The 19,372-nt window shown below is 34.9% G+C and overlaps 1 protein-coding gene across 2 annotated transcripts in view; it reads left to right on the top strand.

The window, feature by feature from the left end:
* Positions 1–19,372, top strand: part of LOC120419284 (uncharacterized) — a 135,768-nt gene that overhangs the window by 100,014 nt on the left and 16,382 nt on the right. For both annotated transcript variants that reach the window (XM_039581951.2, XM_039581952.2), the window contains one exon: positions 16,377–17,087. In XM_039581951.2, coding sequence (XP_039437885.1) covers positions 16,377–17,087 — 711 coding nt within the window. The remainder of the gene's footprint in view (positions 1–16,376; positions 17,088–19,372) is intronic.

Genomic DNA, 19,372 nt, shown 5'->3' with positions numbered 1-19,372 from the left:
CAGTTTAAACTCGATGTAAACATTTACACTAGCCCTAGCGGCTGTGAAAGTGAAATAAACTGTTTGTTGACATTCGAGGTTACGCCCTTTTGAAAAAAGCTTCCTTCGAATGTCAAAGATCCTGCTCATGTTAGTAAACATTTGTACGGGTGGGACGCTTTGTTTGTTTACAATTGATTATTGTCCTCTGCACGAAGCGTTAACCTCCCACTTTTTCACCCTCAACGAACGTCAAACTCAAAAAAACATGTTGCTGGATCTTTTTTCAGATTTTTGTTTTCGTTTGTTTTTGTTGTGAAAATGCTATAAAAAGTGACAGTTCTGACACTTTTGTGTCCCAACCAGAGTCTACCTCAATTAATATTGTTACAAAATCAGAAACCGGTCTCTTCCAATTACTCGTGAATGCATCGATTAAATTGCATTCTCGCCTCAATTACTGACATCAATGGCAGTTTGTTGTGACTTCGCTATGAAGATTCTGCTGCGAGAAACGATACGTTGCAGGTGAAAGCTATTCCAACGCTAATAAAAGGAAAACAACCGATTCAATTCAAATATCAATATGTAGATAAAATTTCTCTCGCAGAAGACTTCCAAGAATGCGCCTCTATCGGAGAGGTGGGACCGTCCATAAGTTACGCTAGAGAGCAGTGGAATGCACATATCGATCTGACTCGATTTTATGGCACAGCGTCTCCTCTGTGTTTGCGCACCCGTCTGTGGAATCACTTTATAAGTTGTGTGCCCTATCACACAAAGAGCGCCGCCGGAGATGATTGATCTTTTTTTTCTGTCATGATTTTGCCTAGTGCATGATTTCAGGAGCACCTCTTTTCTACTCTGTTATCGGCCGGTCGGTCCGAGAGTGGTCAGAACCGGCTCCGAGATTCCGCCACGTCACGGCTTTTGATGTGTGTGTGTGTGCGTCTCGGATTTGTTTTCCGCCGGCACTTGACCCGATAATGGAATCAAGTGCCGCAAGACAAGATATGACTGCGACTCCTCCTCCCGGATTGGAATGGGTGCACTGATAGTGGGCTATCCCTTGGTCCAGATGTCAAGTTGACAGGCGGTAAATGTCAGAAGGAAGTTGCCATAATGGCGACTACAACAAATCACCATAATTTTGGAAACTAACGTCAAAGTTTGTTTACATAATTAAATTTACTTATGCATTCATGCAATCTGAAGTAACATTTGAAAAGGGCGCAGTATTTTTATGATATTGTTTTAATAATACTTTCTAGTTTGACTAGCGAATACTGCTAATTTTCAATGTTGCATAAATAAAAAAATCACAATAAAACAAACAAAACGTTAAAATTCCGGACACAAAACGTTTTCAACTAAATTTATTAAATTACCCTGGGCAAGGATTCGTCATTCGTCAAAGCCAGATTTAAGTCGCTTCGGAACGTGATAACCTTCTTTTCCGCCAGTTACTACCAAATGCATTCACTCGCCGCTGGAGGCTACTACCACAGCTTAATTTATGCAATTAGCAACGCAGCTACTCACGTACCCACAGCGGTGGTTTGCTATAAAAAATTTCCTTCGAATTTATTATCCAAATAAGCGCGGTGAAACGCGACTTTGAAGATGGCAGACGAAAGGTTTATCAAAACGTTTTTATCATTTTTAGAGGGTGAAATTTCCGCCAACCCCCCTTGACTCATGTTTTTTTATTACAGTTGTCACACCTGAGGGTGCACCGTAAGGTGCGAACAAAACGCTCACTTAAGGCTTAAGTCGCTCCTTTAAGCTCGCTGTGATCATTAAGGTGCTTATTTTGTTTCGCGTGGTTCAATCAATTAGCACGATCGGTTGGCGCGGTTCGTCTGTTTTTGGTGCGCTGCTAGTACCTACTTGTTGCGGGGATGAATTTCTAATGAGTTCGCGCAAACTTGCAGCAACAGGGATGACTAACTCCAAACTCAACCCCGTTGACAAAGTGTGGACATGTGTCGAGTGAGCGGCGTGCGACCGACGACAAACTGAGGTTATGTAGCTAATTTGTCATGTTTGTTAGAGAACACCAACTTCTACTCGTCCACAAGGTGGCCATGATCGGCTCTGTGCTGGCTATCGCGATCAGTTGATCTTACGCGGCGAACAATCACTGCAGCTGTCAAAGTAGCCATAATGGCGTAAGGGTGCGCGTGCTATAAAATTTCAAAATATCAGAACGCGTTAAGCAAGCAATTTCCGCCATTAATCTTTGATGAGTTAATTGTCGGTTTTTAAAAACTCGTAAATATGCCACCCGTCAATCCCCCAGCGTGTAAACAATCTTCAACAGTGGCTATTTGTCTAAATATATATTTGAACCGGGCCTAAAAACTCTTCCGGCCAATGTAAACAAACCGGCCGTCACTTCGTGGCGCCATAATAGAGTTGGTCACCCAACGACCCACCCACTCGGGGTCGCCGGTTGATTCACGGAAGGGAAGATGATACTTGACTGTTTTATGGCCACCCAGGCTGTGTGATCTGTTTCGCAGCGCGGGGATAGCAAATGGCAAGTGGCACTCGATTCAAGGAATGGGATGCATTCTCTGGTGTGGTGTGCCGTACTGTTGAAGTAAGTAATAATGGCGCCGCACCATCATGATTCTATTAGCCTTCAACTTTGATTTGCATCCATAAAATTTTAGCAAAGATAAAGAGATGAATCAAAGTCTTACATTTCGATTTTATTTGAACACACAGAAAAAAGTTTTGTAGAATCAGCCTGTATGAGGTTTGAATCAACAAAATTTTTGTTGAATATAATCAACGCCAATTTTGCGTTGAAACAACCCTTGATTTTCTCGATTCCACAAAAGTCTTTTGTTGTTTTGAAAAAGCTGCTCTGACGTTCAGCATTGATTCAACCAAAAATATGATTTTCAAATCAACAAAACGTTTTGTTGATTCAAATATGCCTTATTTTTCTGCGTGAATGTTCGAAGACCTGTAATTCGAGAAGAAATTCCTGATTGATTTGGTGTCTTCGGCAAAGTTAGATGTTATAATAAGGACATTTCAGAAAAAAAAAATCGCGGAAAAATTCTTTTTTTTTTATATTCTACTTTTTATCACTGATAGTTAAATCCCCAAAATACCTATATTTTTTTTAAATTTCTTAAAAAATCCCAAAAAATCCATTTTGCGTGTGCCCAAAGAATACATTTTGCATCACTAGTTTGTCCATGTCAGTTTCCACAAAACGTTTTGTTGATTCAAATATGCCTTATTTTTCTGCGTGAATGTTCGAAGACCTGTAATTCGAGAAGAAATTCCTGATTGATTTGGTGTCTTCGGCAAAGTTAGATGTTATAATAAGGACATTTCAGAAAAAAAAAATCGCGGAAAAATTCTTTTTTTTTATATTCTACTTTTTATCACTGATAGTTAAATCCCCAAAATACCTATATTTTTTTTTAAATTTCTTAAAAAATCACAAAAAATCCATTTTGCGTGTGCCCAAAGAATACATTTTGCATCACTAGTTTGTCCATGTCAGTTTCCACACAAATTTGGCAGCTGTCAATTCAGTATGAAATGTGAAATTTAAAAATCTGTATTTTTTGAAGGATTTTTTTGATTGATTTGGAGTCTTCGACAAAAATGAAGCAATACCTAAGTAAGGACTGAACCGAAAAATAATATACAGGATAAAAAAAAACTATTTTTTCAATCATTTTGGTCACGAAAAACTGATTTCCAAAAAAACTTTATTTTTTATATATTTAAGGAGACATTATAAATAGCATTTTTTTTCAAAAAAGAAAAATTATGAAAATTTTGCAAGATTTCCAAGATTTTGATTTTTAAACATTGAAAATCGAACCAATTAGGCTTTCTAGGTCCAATGAAAAAAATATAATTTAACCCAAAAATTAGGAACTTCTCGTCACAGTGTCCTGATGCAAACAATGATCGAGCTCGAGCTGTCACAGTCCTGCGAAATATGTTGGCTGACATATCGGGCGGTCAGTAAAAAAAAACCAGCTAGAAGTCGTCTGACAAATAAACTTTTGCAAATCTGATGAAAACAAACGCCCAGCTGCCATGTAAACATACTTTGAATGTGTTGGCAAATTGCTGACTAGAAAGCCTCATTAGTTCCCGAGATATCTGTGATAAAAAACGAGGGCTGATTGGGCAACACTTATAAAATCTCATACACTCAAACCCCGATGGTTTGACACCAACTGTTGTCAATCGAACGGGGTCACGTTTTAGTTTGACGACCCCTTTTACACGGAGTTCACACACACTATCAAACGTTTGTTTTGATAGTGTGCGTTAGCGCCGTGTAAAAAGTGACAGTTCGTCACTTTTTAGTTTGACTTTGGCCAACCAACGGGGTACAAACTAAAAAAAGTGTCAAACGAAAAAGTGACCAACCACCGGGGGTTGAGTGTATTTACAGTTTTTTTTATCTTTGCATGACAACAAGATTTTCGGTGTAGTCTTCAAGCATCCCTGCACACACGTTCAAAATCACTCCGTTTTAGACAAAAACGAACCGTTTCAGAAATGATTATAGGGGCCATCTGTCAGAATTGATTGAATTTCACTCAGAATTCAACGAAATCTGAGTAAAAAGAGAAAACTTATTCAGAAGATACAGATTTATGTATTTTCACATACCATTTTTGTATAAACGGCTTGGGACGGAATTTTCGATTGCAAATTTGATTATGCATCTTCGATTTTCAAAAAATCCTGCCCTCGGTACCGTTAACAGGGGCAAATCGGGACTACTGTCTGAACAGGGACAGCAGTTTAAAAGTTTGAAATTTGGAAAACTCGTCTTGAGATTCTTAGAACCAGGATTTTAGGGTCTCTATCTCGTGGTTACACAGTTCCGTGTGACATTCTTTTTTTCCCTCTCATTCTCACATTCACCCTCTCATTAGAACGTAGCCACAAATGTCGCCACAGGACAAAATTTAACGTTAACGCAGTTTAACGGGTCGTATTCCTTGGTCGGTTCCCAATCCCCCTGTCGAGCTTTTTCGTTGCGGTTTCTGAGAAAACAAAAAAATCTTCGGCGAGTGTGCGTGAACGAGGAAGGTGATAGAAAGAAAATGCTCTTGCTGACAAATAGGATATGAAAGAAAAGAATTGGTACGCTATAGTGGGGGTCGCTATCCAGGTTTTTAAGCGAAGATGGCGTTCGAATGTTGAACGTCCGAAATGTCAAAATCGCACATTAGCACCAACATTAGAAAAAAATGCGGCTGTCATGCCATGGCACACTTTTTTCGTAATGTTGGTACCACTGCGCGATTTTGACATTTCGGGCGTTCACAATTTTCGCTTAAAAAGCTGGATACTTTCTGATATTTGTGGGTGCATAAATCAACAAATGATAGTTTTTTCTATCACTCGTTTAAAACACTGCTAGGCACTATTTTTGTTGCCCTGTGTCTGTTCTATCCGAAACCAGTCAAAAATATCAAAATATTCTGCAGTAAAAAGGCTAAACCAGCTGTCTTAATTCGCCTCATGTGTCCCGATTCGCCCCAGATGACGGTACAAGATCCTGAACTGGAACGTTGATCTGTGACTGTTAAGTGAAAAAAAGATACTGAAAATCTCGAAAAGCAATAATTTTTCTCTCATTGAGTGCTCAATGAGATTCTATAGACGAAGATTTTTTGTGTTGTTGTGAGACCAAGACTTCATTTAAAATTAATTCAATTTAATTTGTTGAACATCATCCACTTGTCTTTGCCCACAGCCTACACCAACATTGCACCCATCTCGGCAGGCAAGTGCACGATCAAACACGATGATCGTCGTCGCCATAAAAAAAAGATCAACAGACGGTCAGAATATAACGAGATCATTCAAATTGGACGCACCGAGCACTGACTGTCCCGTGTACCTCCTGAGATAGGCCCGAGCACACGCTGGGCCCTCGTCAAGCGCAATAACAATAAAGAATGAATTAAGTGCACACACAGCCGCGGAATGCGTGACCATCGTATAAACACAGCCGTTATGGCGCGATCCAAATTGCGGAAGAACAGTCTCAGGTTCTGGGCGAGATCGCAAAATAAATGATGTCCGCGCACGCGTAATTTGCAGAAGAGTGCAAGAATGCGCCGCAAGGGACGACATTATGGCGCGACATCTGTCAGATTTGGGGGGCGCCGCCATTATGGCACACGTTTTGTTTACCTAACCGTGTAAGTGAGGTTACGCCATCGGTTACACACAATGTGTAATGACGTGATTAAATCGAACAAAAAGTTCAAACCGGATCGCCACCGGAACCGATTCCGCACAAGTCCGTTGTAATTCGGAGCTTTTTTACGTTCGATGAAATTACATAGACAAAAACAAACGGGGGTTTGATCTCGCTTGCCTAATCCGGCGAACACCGAGGATGAAAACAAAATTAAAAATAATACCATTAATGATAACAACAAGATCTGTGAGGCAAGAAAGTCAAGAAAAATGGCCAGTTTTCCTCGTTTTCACCGCGAGTGCGAAAAATTTCGCTTTCAATGCACTTTTCGTTTTCGAAGAGTTTTCTAACTGCGCGAGGGGGAGTCTAATTGACCAATCTCTGAGCTTCGCCGGGTTCAAGAAGCTGGTGTCTTTCTCTTTTTTCATCGATCAGTCGGTTGAGAGGTCTAATTGTTAGCTCTTTTTTTTCGGTGATGGATACAACGCAGGTTCCGTTGACCCACACGCCGCACAGGTTGAAAGAGTTTATGCGTTTATGATTTTGACAGAAAGGTGAATTAAACATGTCTTCCTTTTGGGGGGTATTGTGGCAGAAAATGAATGCATCACAATTTAAGCGATTGTTAAGCTCTAAGCTGCTCCAATTGATAAGGACGTAACGTAACCTCAAAACAAAACTATTTGACAGGCGTTCCTAAAATAAGACCAAGCTGCCCCAATTTGCCATAAATTTCCAATCGAATTCTGCAGCCTGAAATCTCGTATTTTGCAGTTGGATGGGAGCCAACGAGGTTCATTAAATTAGTCGATTTCAATCTGAAATAGGCTCCAGTGTTTCCTTTGGCACTCAGGGTCCAACAAAAAACTCAAGTTGTACCAATGTAAACAAACTTAGAAGCTGGATTTTATAATTAACATTTTTCACAAAATAAAAACAATTTCCCAAGATTAGTATTTTATTTTTTTGAATTTTTCGATTTATTTTGGAGGACAAAAATCGCATTTTTTTAGCCAAAGAAAAGTATTCACAAACATTTTGCCGTCAAGTTATGATTGTTTTGGTTTTCGAAAAAAAAAATGAACTATAGTACATGGTGTCGATTTCTGGAAAAGTCAGGGAAAACCTGGAATTGTCAGGGAATTTTATTTGACCTGGAAAAGTCAGGGAAAGTCAGGGAATTTTAAGCTGGGTCAGGGAATTTCGATGATCTTATAAATATTACTACAAAATTTCATTTGTTTTTTGAAAATTCGCCCTTGATGATGTATTTGAATGTCTTCCAGGCCAAACTTTGCAACACTGATGATATTTAATTTTTTATATTGGTCAGTCCGGAAGGAACGCAGAACTCCTTATAAAAAATTCTTAAGAAAAGGGTCACGATGAAAAGCGCGTAGCTTGTTTGCAATATGTTTAGGTTTAAAAATAAAATAATTTGGATTTGATTTGGATTTCCGTTCAACTGAAAATTACTAGCGCACACAGGGTGAGACAATATGAGGCAGTTGCCCCAACATCCTCAGAGATTTGTTCTAAAATTGGTTGTTTGCTTAGCATCTGGGTGCTGAATAGTGGTTCGCAAAACGGCCTCAATTTTGAACTGTCAAAGTGGAACCAATTTACTGTTCGCCAAAAGTAGAGAGTATTGTTATCGATCATCAAAAACTGTCTTTCTTTTTTTGAAGAATTTAAAACTGTCTGGATTTTGAGGACCAAGAAAACTTAGGGAAGTTGAAGATTTGTTTATAATTATGAATGTAAGTTGTTTATTGAGTCGATGCGGTTGTATTCATCCAGATGCTGTCTTTATTGTTTGATTCCGTTTGAAAACATAATGGTTTAGTGAAAATGTTCTCTGCTTGTTGGATCAGCTTCGCTAGAATCAGCGATGATTTTTCGCTGGACCAGGAAGAGCTGCAGGATTCCAGAATCAGCCAAGGAATTTATCTGCAGCATCGCAGAATGACACTCTCGCCGCAGTTCTTCATCGGCCGTAAAAAATATCTTTTCTAACCGATCGAAACTCAAAAATAAAAACTCAAAAATAAAAACAATGATTATAAAACAGCTCATTTATCAGTAAGAAAAAAGTAATGCTTGTGCTTGAACAGCCTCCTTTTTTGTAGATGTAAACAAAGTGGGATCATTCGAAAATTACGTTACGCATTCTCTCTATTCATCACCCAGCTTAGCATATAGGAACCATAGACAAAACCATAAATTTTGTCAGAACAATTAAATGATTTAAAAAATCAAAAGTTAGAAAATTCGAACATTTGAAAACTTAAAAAAAAATATAAAATTCTAAAGCATAAAGATTCTAAATTTTAAAAACTTAAAAATTCTGATAGTTTGGAATTGTTGATTTCTTAATTTTTTAAATTATTATTCTAAAATTCTAAAATAATCGTGAGGTTAGAAAATTTTCCAAAATTTCACTTTAGTATTCGTTATCTAAATTTTTATTTTTCTCAAAATTAAACTGAACTATGATTTAAAAACGATCCAAAGTAGTTTAATTTTGTTTAATCTAAAATTAAGCAAAATAGTGATGATGAAATGGAATTAAAAATTTAAGAATTAAATTCAAGAATTAAAGAAATAAAACAAAAATTTATGGAATAAACAGTGTTGTTACAGACTACACTCAACTCATTTTTAAACATACTGACTCTGAATATTTAATTTCTTTAAAGATTTGAGCAATGTTTTTTATCCTTATTTATTGTTCGTTCGTATTGTTCTTTTATACTGGATACATTCAATTTTAATCTTGTGAATCTTAATCATATTTCAAACTTTTCCTGAAGATACAAACATTTGGATGTAACAAAAATTATTATTGGGCATGTTCCAGTGGGTGTACTGTGCTTCTATCACAAATATGAGCTTGATTGGACGTAACAGATGCTTATCCGCCTTTGAGTTTTAGATGGGATTCAGCCAGTAGATTTTTTTTTTAAATTTGAGCATTCTGGAAGAAAAAAAAATCAAAACATTCAAAAATTACAGCTCCAACATTCAAAATTGGATTATTCAGAAATTAGGAAATAAAATTAGGAAAAATAGTATAGAAAAACCCAAAAAAAAAATTAATTCATATAAAAAAATATATTAAAAGATCCGAAATTTTCAAATAAAAAATTAAAAAAATCTGAAAACAAAAATCAAAGATATCAATATTCAAAAATAAAAATAAAATAAAAACAATCAAGAGAACAACAATAATATTATTTTTAAGAGCGAGTCCACGAACAGGGCATATCCCTTTGTATGGGACGTCGTTTGGACCTCACCAATCTGCCTGAAATTTTCAGGGGTTGTTTGTACATATAAAACTAGCATTTGGCCAAAATATGAGCACTCTAGGTCAACGGGAAGTGGGGCAAATCGGGACACAAAGTTTGAAGGTTCAAAAACGTAAAAAATCTTAAAAGGCTTAAACTTAGGCAAAATTCAATTTAATTTCAAAATTCAAAATGCACCTTAAAGGGCTTTAAAAATGCAACAAAATGCAGGATAGAACATCCAAATTGGTTAATTCTAAAGGGAGTTATTGGCGTTTTAGTGAAAAAGTAGCATAATTTTCAAACTCAAATAAAAAAGTGTTCCATCCAGATATCAACTCGGATCGACCTGCAGCTTGTAGGGGACATCTGGAACTACCATCTGAGACTGAGACCGGGTTGGGTAAGGCAGTTTAACATATTGAATAGACACTTTTACTTTTAGTGAATTTTTTGGTTGTAAATTTTTGCTCGGGGACCCCTTAGATCCCATTTTATGGTGATAATTTTATCATATTCGTGTTCCTGAGACAATTTCACAATAGAAACATACTTAAAAATGTATATTATCATCCATTTTAACCCTTTAAAAAATGAAAGATAAAAAAAATTAAGAAGCTGCTTTTTTTTGGTGTCATCTAGTATCCTTGGAAACGAACTTGATTTTCAATAAATGTGAATCAAAGTTTTTTCTAAACTTTAATTTTTTAAAGAGTTAAAATGGATGAAAACAAACATTTTTATGCATGTTTCTAATGTGAAATTGTCTCAGGAACACGATTATGATAAAATTATCACCAGAAAATGGGATCTAAGGGGTCCTTCGAGCAACAATTTACTACCAAAAAATTCACTAAAAGTAAAAGTGTCTATTTGATATGTTAAACTGCCTTACCCAAAGCGGTCTCAGTCTCAGATGGTAGTCCCAGATGTCCCCTACAAGCTGCAGGTCGATCCGAGTTGATATCTGGATGGAACACTTTTTTATTTGAGTTTGAAAATTATGCTATTTTTTCACTAAAACGCCAATAACTCCCTTTAGAATTAACCAATTGGAATGCTCTACCCTGCATTTTGTTGCATTTTTGAAGCCCTTTAAGATGCATTTTGAAGTTTTAAATTAAATTGAATTTTGCCTAAGTTATAGCCTTTATAAGATTTTTTACGTTTTTGAACCTTCAAACTTTGTGTCCCGATTTGCCCCACTTCCCGTTGACCTAGAGTGCTCATATTTTGGCCAGATACTAGTTTTATATGTACAAACAACCCCTGAAAATTTCAGGCAGATTGGTGAGGTCGATGCGAGATGGGTATGCTTTGCTCGTGGACTCGCTCTTAAATTCTTAAATTCTAAAATCCTAAAATTCTAAAATTCTTAAATTCTTAAACCTGATAAAATTTGAAGTGTTTTTTGAGTTTTTTTTTCGGTTAGAGAAATTTTGAGAAGAAGGTGTAGGAAAATTTGCTTCGATTTTTCTAAGTGACGCTTTGGTAAGATCATCGAGTATGAACTGTATCTGAAATTTAAAATCTCAAGTTCGAGAATTTATTACAATTTTTAAATTTTATTATTTTTTTTATTAAATTCTTTATATTTTATATTTATATTTTTTATAAAACAACAAATTACAAATTAAAAAAAAATTAAGATTTCATTCAGTTTTTAGATCTAAATTTCTAAATGTTGAAATTTTTGATTTTTTTGCCAGCATGTTTGTTTTGGCTTTTTCCTCTAGTTTACTGCCGTTCTACGCATAATTGTCCCATGTCAATTTTGGACGATTTTGAGTTTTTGACATTTTTAAGTTTAGTTTGATGTGTACTTTAAGAAAAACACATAAAATTTGGTACTTTGTTCGGAAACTCATTAAAAACAACATCAAGTCTGTTTGTCCCATCGTTAAACTTCTACGCATAATTGTCCCACCAAGTATTTTTTTATACGGAATCATTAGTTTTATGTAGCATTATGTCGTGTTTACCTGTTGTTTAGCAAGAGGATCACAAATAAGAGTGATACACTGCTAACTGGGGCAATTAGGGACACATAGGGCGAATAGGAACCCAAGGGACAATTATGCGTAGAAACGCAGAAATCGGTCGAAAAATTTCAATCGCGTTTTTCTCAGTTGCACTTTTTTGAACATGGGACAATTATGCGTAGAACGGCAGTTTACTTCTTAATGTGTTTAATCCTAGCAAAAATACATTTTCAGCGTTTCAAGATTCTGCGTTCTGAGATTGCCAAATTGAATTTATTATGAAACTCTTGTGTATGTTTGTCGCAAAATTATTTTTCTTAAAATGGGCGGATTTTGCGCGGGTTGGGTTTTGAGATGGTGCGGATTTTTTTTTTCGATTTCTCCGTAACAATTCTGAATAAAGGAATTTTAGAGTTCAAGAATTTATAAAATATGGTCTCTTCGGAAAAGTTGTTTCCAGCATCCGAGATTTCATAGGGATTGTACAACTACATTTCACATATTTTCCTCAAACAACATTCAGGAGGAGTTTCGTGGTTAGATCGAGCTTAAAATTGGAATCTATTTTAAAACACCCAAATATCTAAGATTGATAAATAATGACTTTTTGAAAAGCTCGAGCAGGTTGTAGGTATTTTGTTTTAATTTTTATAAAATGTATTGATCGTGTGAATGATCGTCTGTAGGCTGTGGTCAAGGTAGAAACCATTTTTTTAAATTCCAGAAAACCGTTTACTTTAAACACAATCATTGTTGTAAAAGACATAGATCTTTTTTAAAACCGTAATCATGTGCTTGAAAAAATTTACATTTAATTGTATATTTTTCTTAATTTTTCAGTTTTGTTTTAATCTTTCTTAAAGTTCTACAAAATAACATATTTTTTAAATTTTTTTTCTCCAAAACCTTTAGTTTTTTTTTAAACACAATCAAAAATGGCATCGACTTAATCCGTTTTTAAAATTCCGCAAAAGGCATCAATTATAAAATTAAACATGACTTCTTACTTCAATTCAAATTTCAATTGTTTTTTTTTTTTCAAAAAATTTAACATTAAATTTTCTTTAGGAAATGAGGTGAAACTAACTAATCGCAATTTGAAATTTGCAACAATTGTAATTATTAATTATTTCTAGAGTTTTTTTAAAGGTCCTGTAAGATTTTGTGTTTCATATGTTTATAGGACCCATTAAAAAAAAACTCTAGATTTTTTGGTAAAGGGCAACATTTAAAATGGCATCACCAGATTAAAAAAAACATAGGACAATTTTATGGTTGCTGATTTTGGATGTTCGATTAGAAAAAAATGATTGACAAAAAAATAGTTTTTGAAGAATCCATTGTTACAAAAATAAAATAAAAAAGTCATTGAAGTTTTTCAATATCTTAAATTTCCAACATTCAAAAAGGAAAATGCATGAAACCATAAAAACGCTCCAAACAACATGTTAGTGAAAATAGAAAAAAAATGGTGGTCTGGTACTGCCGTTTTACGGCGATATGATGTATACGCCATTTTGGACATTTTCAATTTTATTGTACAGTCTGATAAAGAATCTTAAAAGCTACCTCCTGACGAAAGAATTTTTCAAAAAACTGCTCTGGGGCCCATTTTATTAAGCAAACAAACAATGATGTATACGCCAATTTTACTCATCATGATGTATGTATACATTGAGAATTGATAGAAGTCAAATTCAATACTGTTTGAATGTTGATTTGAGGTTTTGGGACCAAATCAAGACTGGCCAATATTTTATTACATTATTTCGATTTAATTCTTAAGGCGACGTCCATTAGGCATCATCCATAAAGTACGTCACGTTCTGAGGGAAGAGGGGGGTTTTGAGAAAGCGTGACGTTGCGTGTTAAAAGCATAGGGAAATCGTGACAAAGGGGGGTGGAGTAAATTTTGGCTGATTTTAATGTGACGTACTTAATGGATGACACCTTATCCACATCCACGTAGACACTTTTTTGAAAGTTTTAGACCCACCCACCTCCCTTGCTGACAATTGTTCATGCAAAAAAATGTGTTTATGGAGCATAGACAATCGCTAAGGGAGCGTTCTTTTATTACGTAACGCAAAAAATCGGATTTTTAGACACCCCTTCTTAACAAAATTTCCATACAAATTATAAAAATTTTGTATGGAGCGTAAAACGGCCTCCGACCCCCCTCCCCCCAACTGCGTTACGTAATCAAATAACACTCCCTAATACCTTCCTCCCCTCCTTAAAGTGTCCACGTGAACAATGCATTACGGGATCCACTCAGTTATCAAAATAGCTGGCACAAAAAATAAAGCCAGCTTTGATCGCTTTGATCGAGCAATGTATACATACATCATTGGGCAGGAAAAGTAGTGATTTTTTATTGCTATTTTTTCGGCCAAATGATGTTTGTGGTTTAAAATCGTAGAGAATAGGAAAAAACAAGAAATTTTGTAGGGGCCACATTTTTATTGTACTTTTTAACAGTTTCTACAGAGCAGACCTCAAATTAGTCATTTTAAATTGAAAAAATGAACAAAAACAGAATATCGTGTCTACAGCAAAATCACCTCAATGGCGTATACATCATATCGCCGTAAAACGGCAGTGGAGAGGTCAGGGAAAAGTCAGGGAATTTTATTTTGGGATTTGGATCGACACCATGTAGTATTTCTTTTATTTCAGTTTTGCCTTCCTCACTGAGGTAAGACTATAATCCTGCTCTAAAATGGACTTTTGAAAAACAGCTTGTAGACCTTTATTCATAATATGAAAGACATGTCCGGATCCCATCGCGGGATAGGTGATCGAAAAACTTTTCAAACGAGTCTAAAATATTGAAGATCTGGCAACCCTGTCTCAAGTTACTTAAGTGACATTTGTGAACTTATTTGAAGCCGGATTTCATTTAAATGTATGTAAACTATGTCCGAATCTATAATCCGACCCATCGTTGGTAAGGTAATCGAAAGACCCATCGAAAGAGTCCAAAAAAATGAAGATCTGGCAACCATGTCTCAAGTTATGACCACTGAAGTGATATCCATGTTTTTTTATCTCGGATTTAAAACAGTCAGATGAATTTTGTCTAAACTCACAATTCACAAGTTTTAGTAAAAAGTGAAATTTGACGATCTTTTCATTAACTTCTTTCACAGAAAAAAAACTATTTCCCGAAATCAGTATTTTATGTTTAGGATTTTTTTACATATTTTAGTGGACAAAAACTGGGTGCAGAATAGTGGTTCGCAAAGCGGCCTCAATTTAGAACTGTCAAAGCGGAACCAATTTACTGTTCGCAAAATGCTACCAAGAAGTGGCAAGTATTGTGATCGATCTATAATTAATTTTGTTTTGTCATCACGTGGAAAGCAAAAAAGGTCTCTTTTGGCTTCCCATCGTTTAGTCTACGAAGAAAAAAAGCGCAAAGCACTTAATTTTTCAGCGAAAACTTTAATATCAACAAATCCAAAATGTTTCAAAACAATTCACTTAAGCAGCAAAAAATATGTCACGCTTGAGCTTGAACATAGCTTTCTACTTTGTTTATGTTTACAGCTGTAGTGCAGCTGTATTAGTGGAGAGCAGTGGGGACCTTTCGAAAATCACGTTACGCAGTCTGTCTTTTCAGCACCCAGGACAAAAACATAAAAAAATTGTCGCCAAGTCGGTTTTATGAAAAAAAAAAAAAAAATTTTTTTTCAGTGTTTTATTTCCAATCGAAAAGTACTCAACAGTTTTTTTTTGTGAAGTGCACCATTTCAAAATATATCCACTTATTTTATTTGAAATAAAAAATGCCCGTTTTTTGATTAAAATTTAAATAGTTTCCATGATTATCCATTCCAGAATATTTGTTTTCCGAAACTTCATAAAATTTCCAATGAAATTCCCTACGATACATTGAAGATTGTACCTCTGGTTGCTGAAATACAGCGTATGAAAGATATAGAAACAAGAAAATTTAAGTTTGTTATGTCCCATGCAAACATTCCCTTATTTTCTAATGCCAATATCTAGATTTTTTGAGTGAAATTTTTTTTTCCAATTATGTTTTTAAATCATAACTCGGTGTCAAATTTTCATACTTCTTTATACTTCTCTATAGCTTTTTGTGCCCATAATCATATTGAAAAAAAATGGATTTGGGTAATAATTTTTTTGTGTAAAAATAACTTAATTCAAATATCGGCAAAAAATACGTGTACCGTTTTTACCGAAGACACCAAATCGATTAGAAATTCCTTCTTAAGTTGAAGATTTTCAAATATTTATTACGAAACATTTTTTTATGTTGTTTATTTTATTAACGTGACTTTAACCTAGACTTTTTTATGAATAGCTGCCAAAATTGTATGGACACTTGTTTGGGTAAACCAATGACACAAAAAAATACACCAAAAATAAAAATGGTCAATCCGATTTCGTATTTCACAGATAAAAATCACGATTGAACTACCCTTCCACGTTGAACCTGCAGTCTTCAGGGACTCTCCCAATTGGCACGCGATTTTTTATGTCTATTTTCAGACAGCGCAATTGAACAATAGGTCAGCCAATCCACGTCGTTCCCTTTTAAGGCTCGCGTGGAACCCCGCACACGTTCGTTCGCTCTCATAACTTTATTATTCCTGCTCCGGCAACAATCACGTGCGTGGGAGGTTGAATATCTAATAAATCTAGTTTTTCAAGGTCATTAACGCGCGCCCCACAATAAAGAACTTTCTCTCTTCTCTAAACCGGGAGAGCCGACGAATCCCGCGGAGGCGATTTCGCGCGTCGAAACCCGTTCCGTCGCTCTTGACCTTATACATCAAAGACACAATCGAAGACAATCAGCCCGGTTCACCCTGAACACAAAACAAAAAAAAAATCATACGTGCTAATTTTAACACCCTCTCTTGTGTCGTTTCCTTCCAGATGACCCAAAGCCGTACCCGACGGCGGACACTTCGTGGGACGACTGCCGTGGTGGTGGTGGCCTGCTGGCAGAGATCCCCCCAACGTCGACCGTTCCGGTTCACCAGCGGCAGCTGAGCGCTCCGGAAGCAACCGATTACTTCCTCAGCGACAAGTTGATCCCGTACCCCAAGGGTCAAGAGCAGCAACCCCAGCGCAACACCAAGCTCGAGTACAAACCGTCCACGCGAACCGTCAGCTCCGAGGACAGCTGCTACTCCGAGGAGCGGTACATTTCGTCCTCCTCGGAAGACGACGAAGACGAGGACGAGCTCGACCTGGACGAGAACGACATCCGGGAGGAGTACCTGCGGCACCACAACCGCTCAGCTCAACGCCAGAAGCAGCAACCAAAGAGCGGAGGAGGAGGAGGACTGCTAAAGTCCGCCAGTTCGGTCGAGGTCATCGGAAGTGCGCTCGAGTCGACGGCGAGTGATCGACGGCGGAGCATCACCCAGCTGCAAAACACCCTCAACAAGGCCAAGTACCACCTGTCGTTTGATAAATGGAAGAGTCACCACGGGGCCAACGGCAATCAGCAGCAGCACCATCAACTTCTGCACAGAACGTCTCTTCCGGCTACGGTCGCTGGTGGAGGCGCTGGCGGTAATGTCCTGACCGCGTCCGATCTCGTCAACAATAACAGCAACAACAGCAGGAATTCGATTCACGGTGAGTTGGTTTTCAAAGAGTTTTCTTTGAAATTTGCAATTTAATTGTTAATTTCTGACAAGGTTCTGTTAGTTTACAATTTTTAATTTGAATTTGTAACTTTTTGTATTGAAGAAATCAAATTTATTTTCATAATATTTTACTTTTTTCATAATATTTTTTTAAGTACAGTCCAAACTCGATTATCCGAAGCCTCGATTATCTGAAGTTTCGATTATCCGAAGTTATGTATAGAACTTAGGATAATCGAATCATGACCAAAAAACATATTTTTCTTACTCTTAACATCACATTCGAGTTTTGCAACCCAGTTTTAGTCATTTTTTTATATATTCGATTGTCTTTTAAAAAAGGCATTTTTTCAATATGTTATCACCACCATTTTAGCCGCCATCTTGGATTTAAAAATTCTAAATAAGTTTAGAGTATTTCATGGCTCGACTATCAAAAATAAGACAACGAATTTTTTTTTCGTGATGCGATTATCCGAAGTGGAATTTTTCTGAGGCCTTCAGATAATCGAGCCTGAACTGTACTCAAAAATTTAAAAAATTTCATAAAATTTAAACTCTAAAAATTCATTAAAAACTCGGAATATTTGTTTTATAAATATCAAAAAAATTATCAATAAAATAAAAATTTGATGATTTTGAATTTCAGAAATTCTAAAAATATAAATTTAAAAAAAATAATTAAAAATGTCTCAAATTTCAAATTCCGGAGATTCTATAATTCCTAATTGAGAAAACTAAAAAAAACAACATGCTCAAACATTTAAAAAAAAAATCTAAAAATTAAAAAAAAATATTAACATTTAAATTTACAAATTACAAAAATCTTAAATACAAATAGTCATAAAAATCAAAAAAAAAAGTAACGAATGTTGAAGAAATCTAAATTTAACAATAAATAAAAAAATTTATGATTTTGAATTTCAGAAATTCTAATATTCCAAAATAAACATATAAAATTATAAATAAAATGAAAATTCAATTATCTTGAATTTCAGATATTCTAAAAATCTAAAATTAGCAAATTTTAAAATCAAAAATTCTAAAATTTCAAAATTCAGAGATTTAATTTTTCAAAAACAAACAATCTTAAAAAATTAAAATCCAAAAAAATAAAATTCGTGAGTATTCAAAACTTGAAACTTATAAAAAATCTAAAATACAAATATTTCAAAAAAATAGAAAATTCAAAAAAATAGACATGAATGTAGACAAATTCACAGTTAAAAAAATAAATAAAATTTCTTTGATTTTGAATATCTGAGATTAAAAAAAATAGTTTAAAAAATTTAATTATTCTGAAAATTCAAATAGAAAACAAAACAAAAATAAATTTAATCAAACTCAGACATTTTGTATTTTTTTTAAATTTAGGCCGCTGCAAATATTTTTCAAAGTCTATGTGCCCCCCCGCCCCCTCCCTGAAAAATCAGGGTGAAAAAAATATTTTTTCGAAAAACTAAAATTATAAGGTTCAAAACTAGGACAGTCCAGACTCGATTATCCGAAGCCTCGATTATCTGAAGTTTCGATTATCCGAAGTTATGTATAGAACTTAGGATAATCGAATCATGACCAAAAAAAATATTTTTCTTACTCATAACATCACATTCGAGTTTTGCAACCCAGTTTTAATCATTTTTTTTATATATTCAATTGTCTTTTAAAAAAGGCATTTTTTTCAATTTGTTATCACCACCATTTTAGCCGCCATCTTGGATTTAAAAATTCTAAATAAGTTTAGAGTATTTCATGGCTCGACTGTCAAAAATAAGACAACGAATTTTTTTTTCGTGATGCGATTATCCAAAGTGGAATTTTTCTGAGGCCTTCAGATAATCGAGCCTGAACTGTACTCAAAAATTTAAAAATTTCATAAAATTTAAACTCTAAAAATTCATTAAAAACTCGGAATATTTGTTTATAAATATCAAAAAAATTATCAATAAAATAAAAATTTGATGATTTTGAATTTCAGAAATTCTAAAAATATAAATTTAAAAAAAAATAATTAAAAATGTCTCAAATTTCAAATTCCGGAGATTCTATAATTCCTAATTGAGAAAACTAAAAAAAACAACATGCTCAAACATTTAAAAAAAAAATCTAAAAATTAAAAAAAATATTAACATTTAAATTTACAAATTACAAAAATCTTAAATACAAATAGTCATAAAAATCAAAAAAAAAAAAGTAACGAATGTTAAAGAAATCTCAATTTAACAATAAATAAAAAAATTTATGATTTTGAATTTCAGAAATTCTAATATTCCA

This window comes from Culex pipiens, chromosome 1, assembly GCF_016801865.2.
Source record: "Culex pipiens pallens isolate TS chromosome 1, TS_CPP_V2, whole genome shotgun sequence".
In the NCBI taxonomy this organism is placed as follows: Eukaryota; Metazoa; Arthropoda; class Insecta; order Diptera; family Culicidae; genus Culex; species Culex pipiens.
The sequence above is the reverse complement of the archived record's forward strand: the minus strand, read 5'-3'. Positions and strand labels throughout refer to the sequence as shown.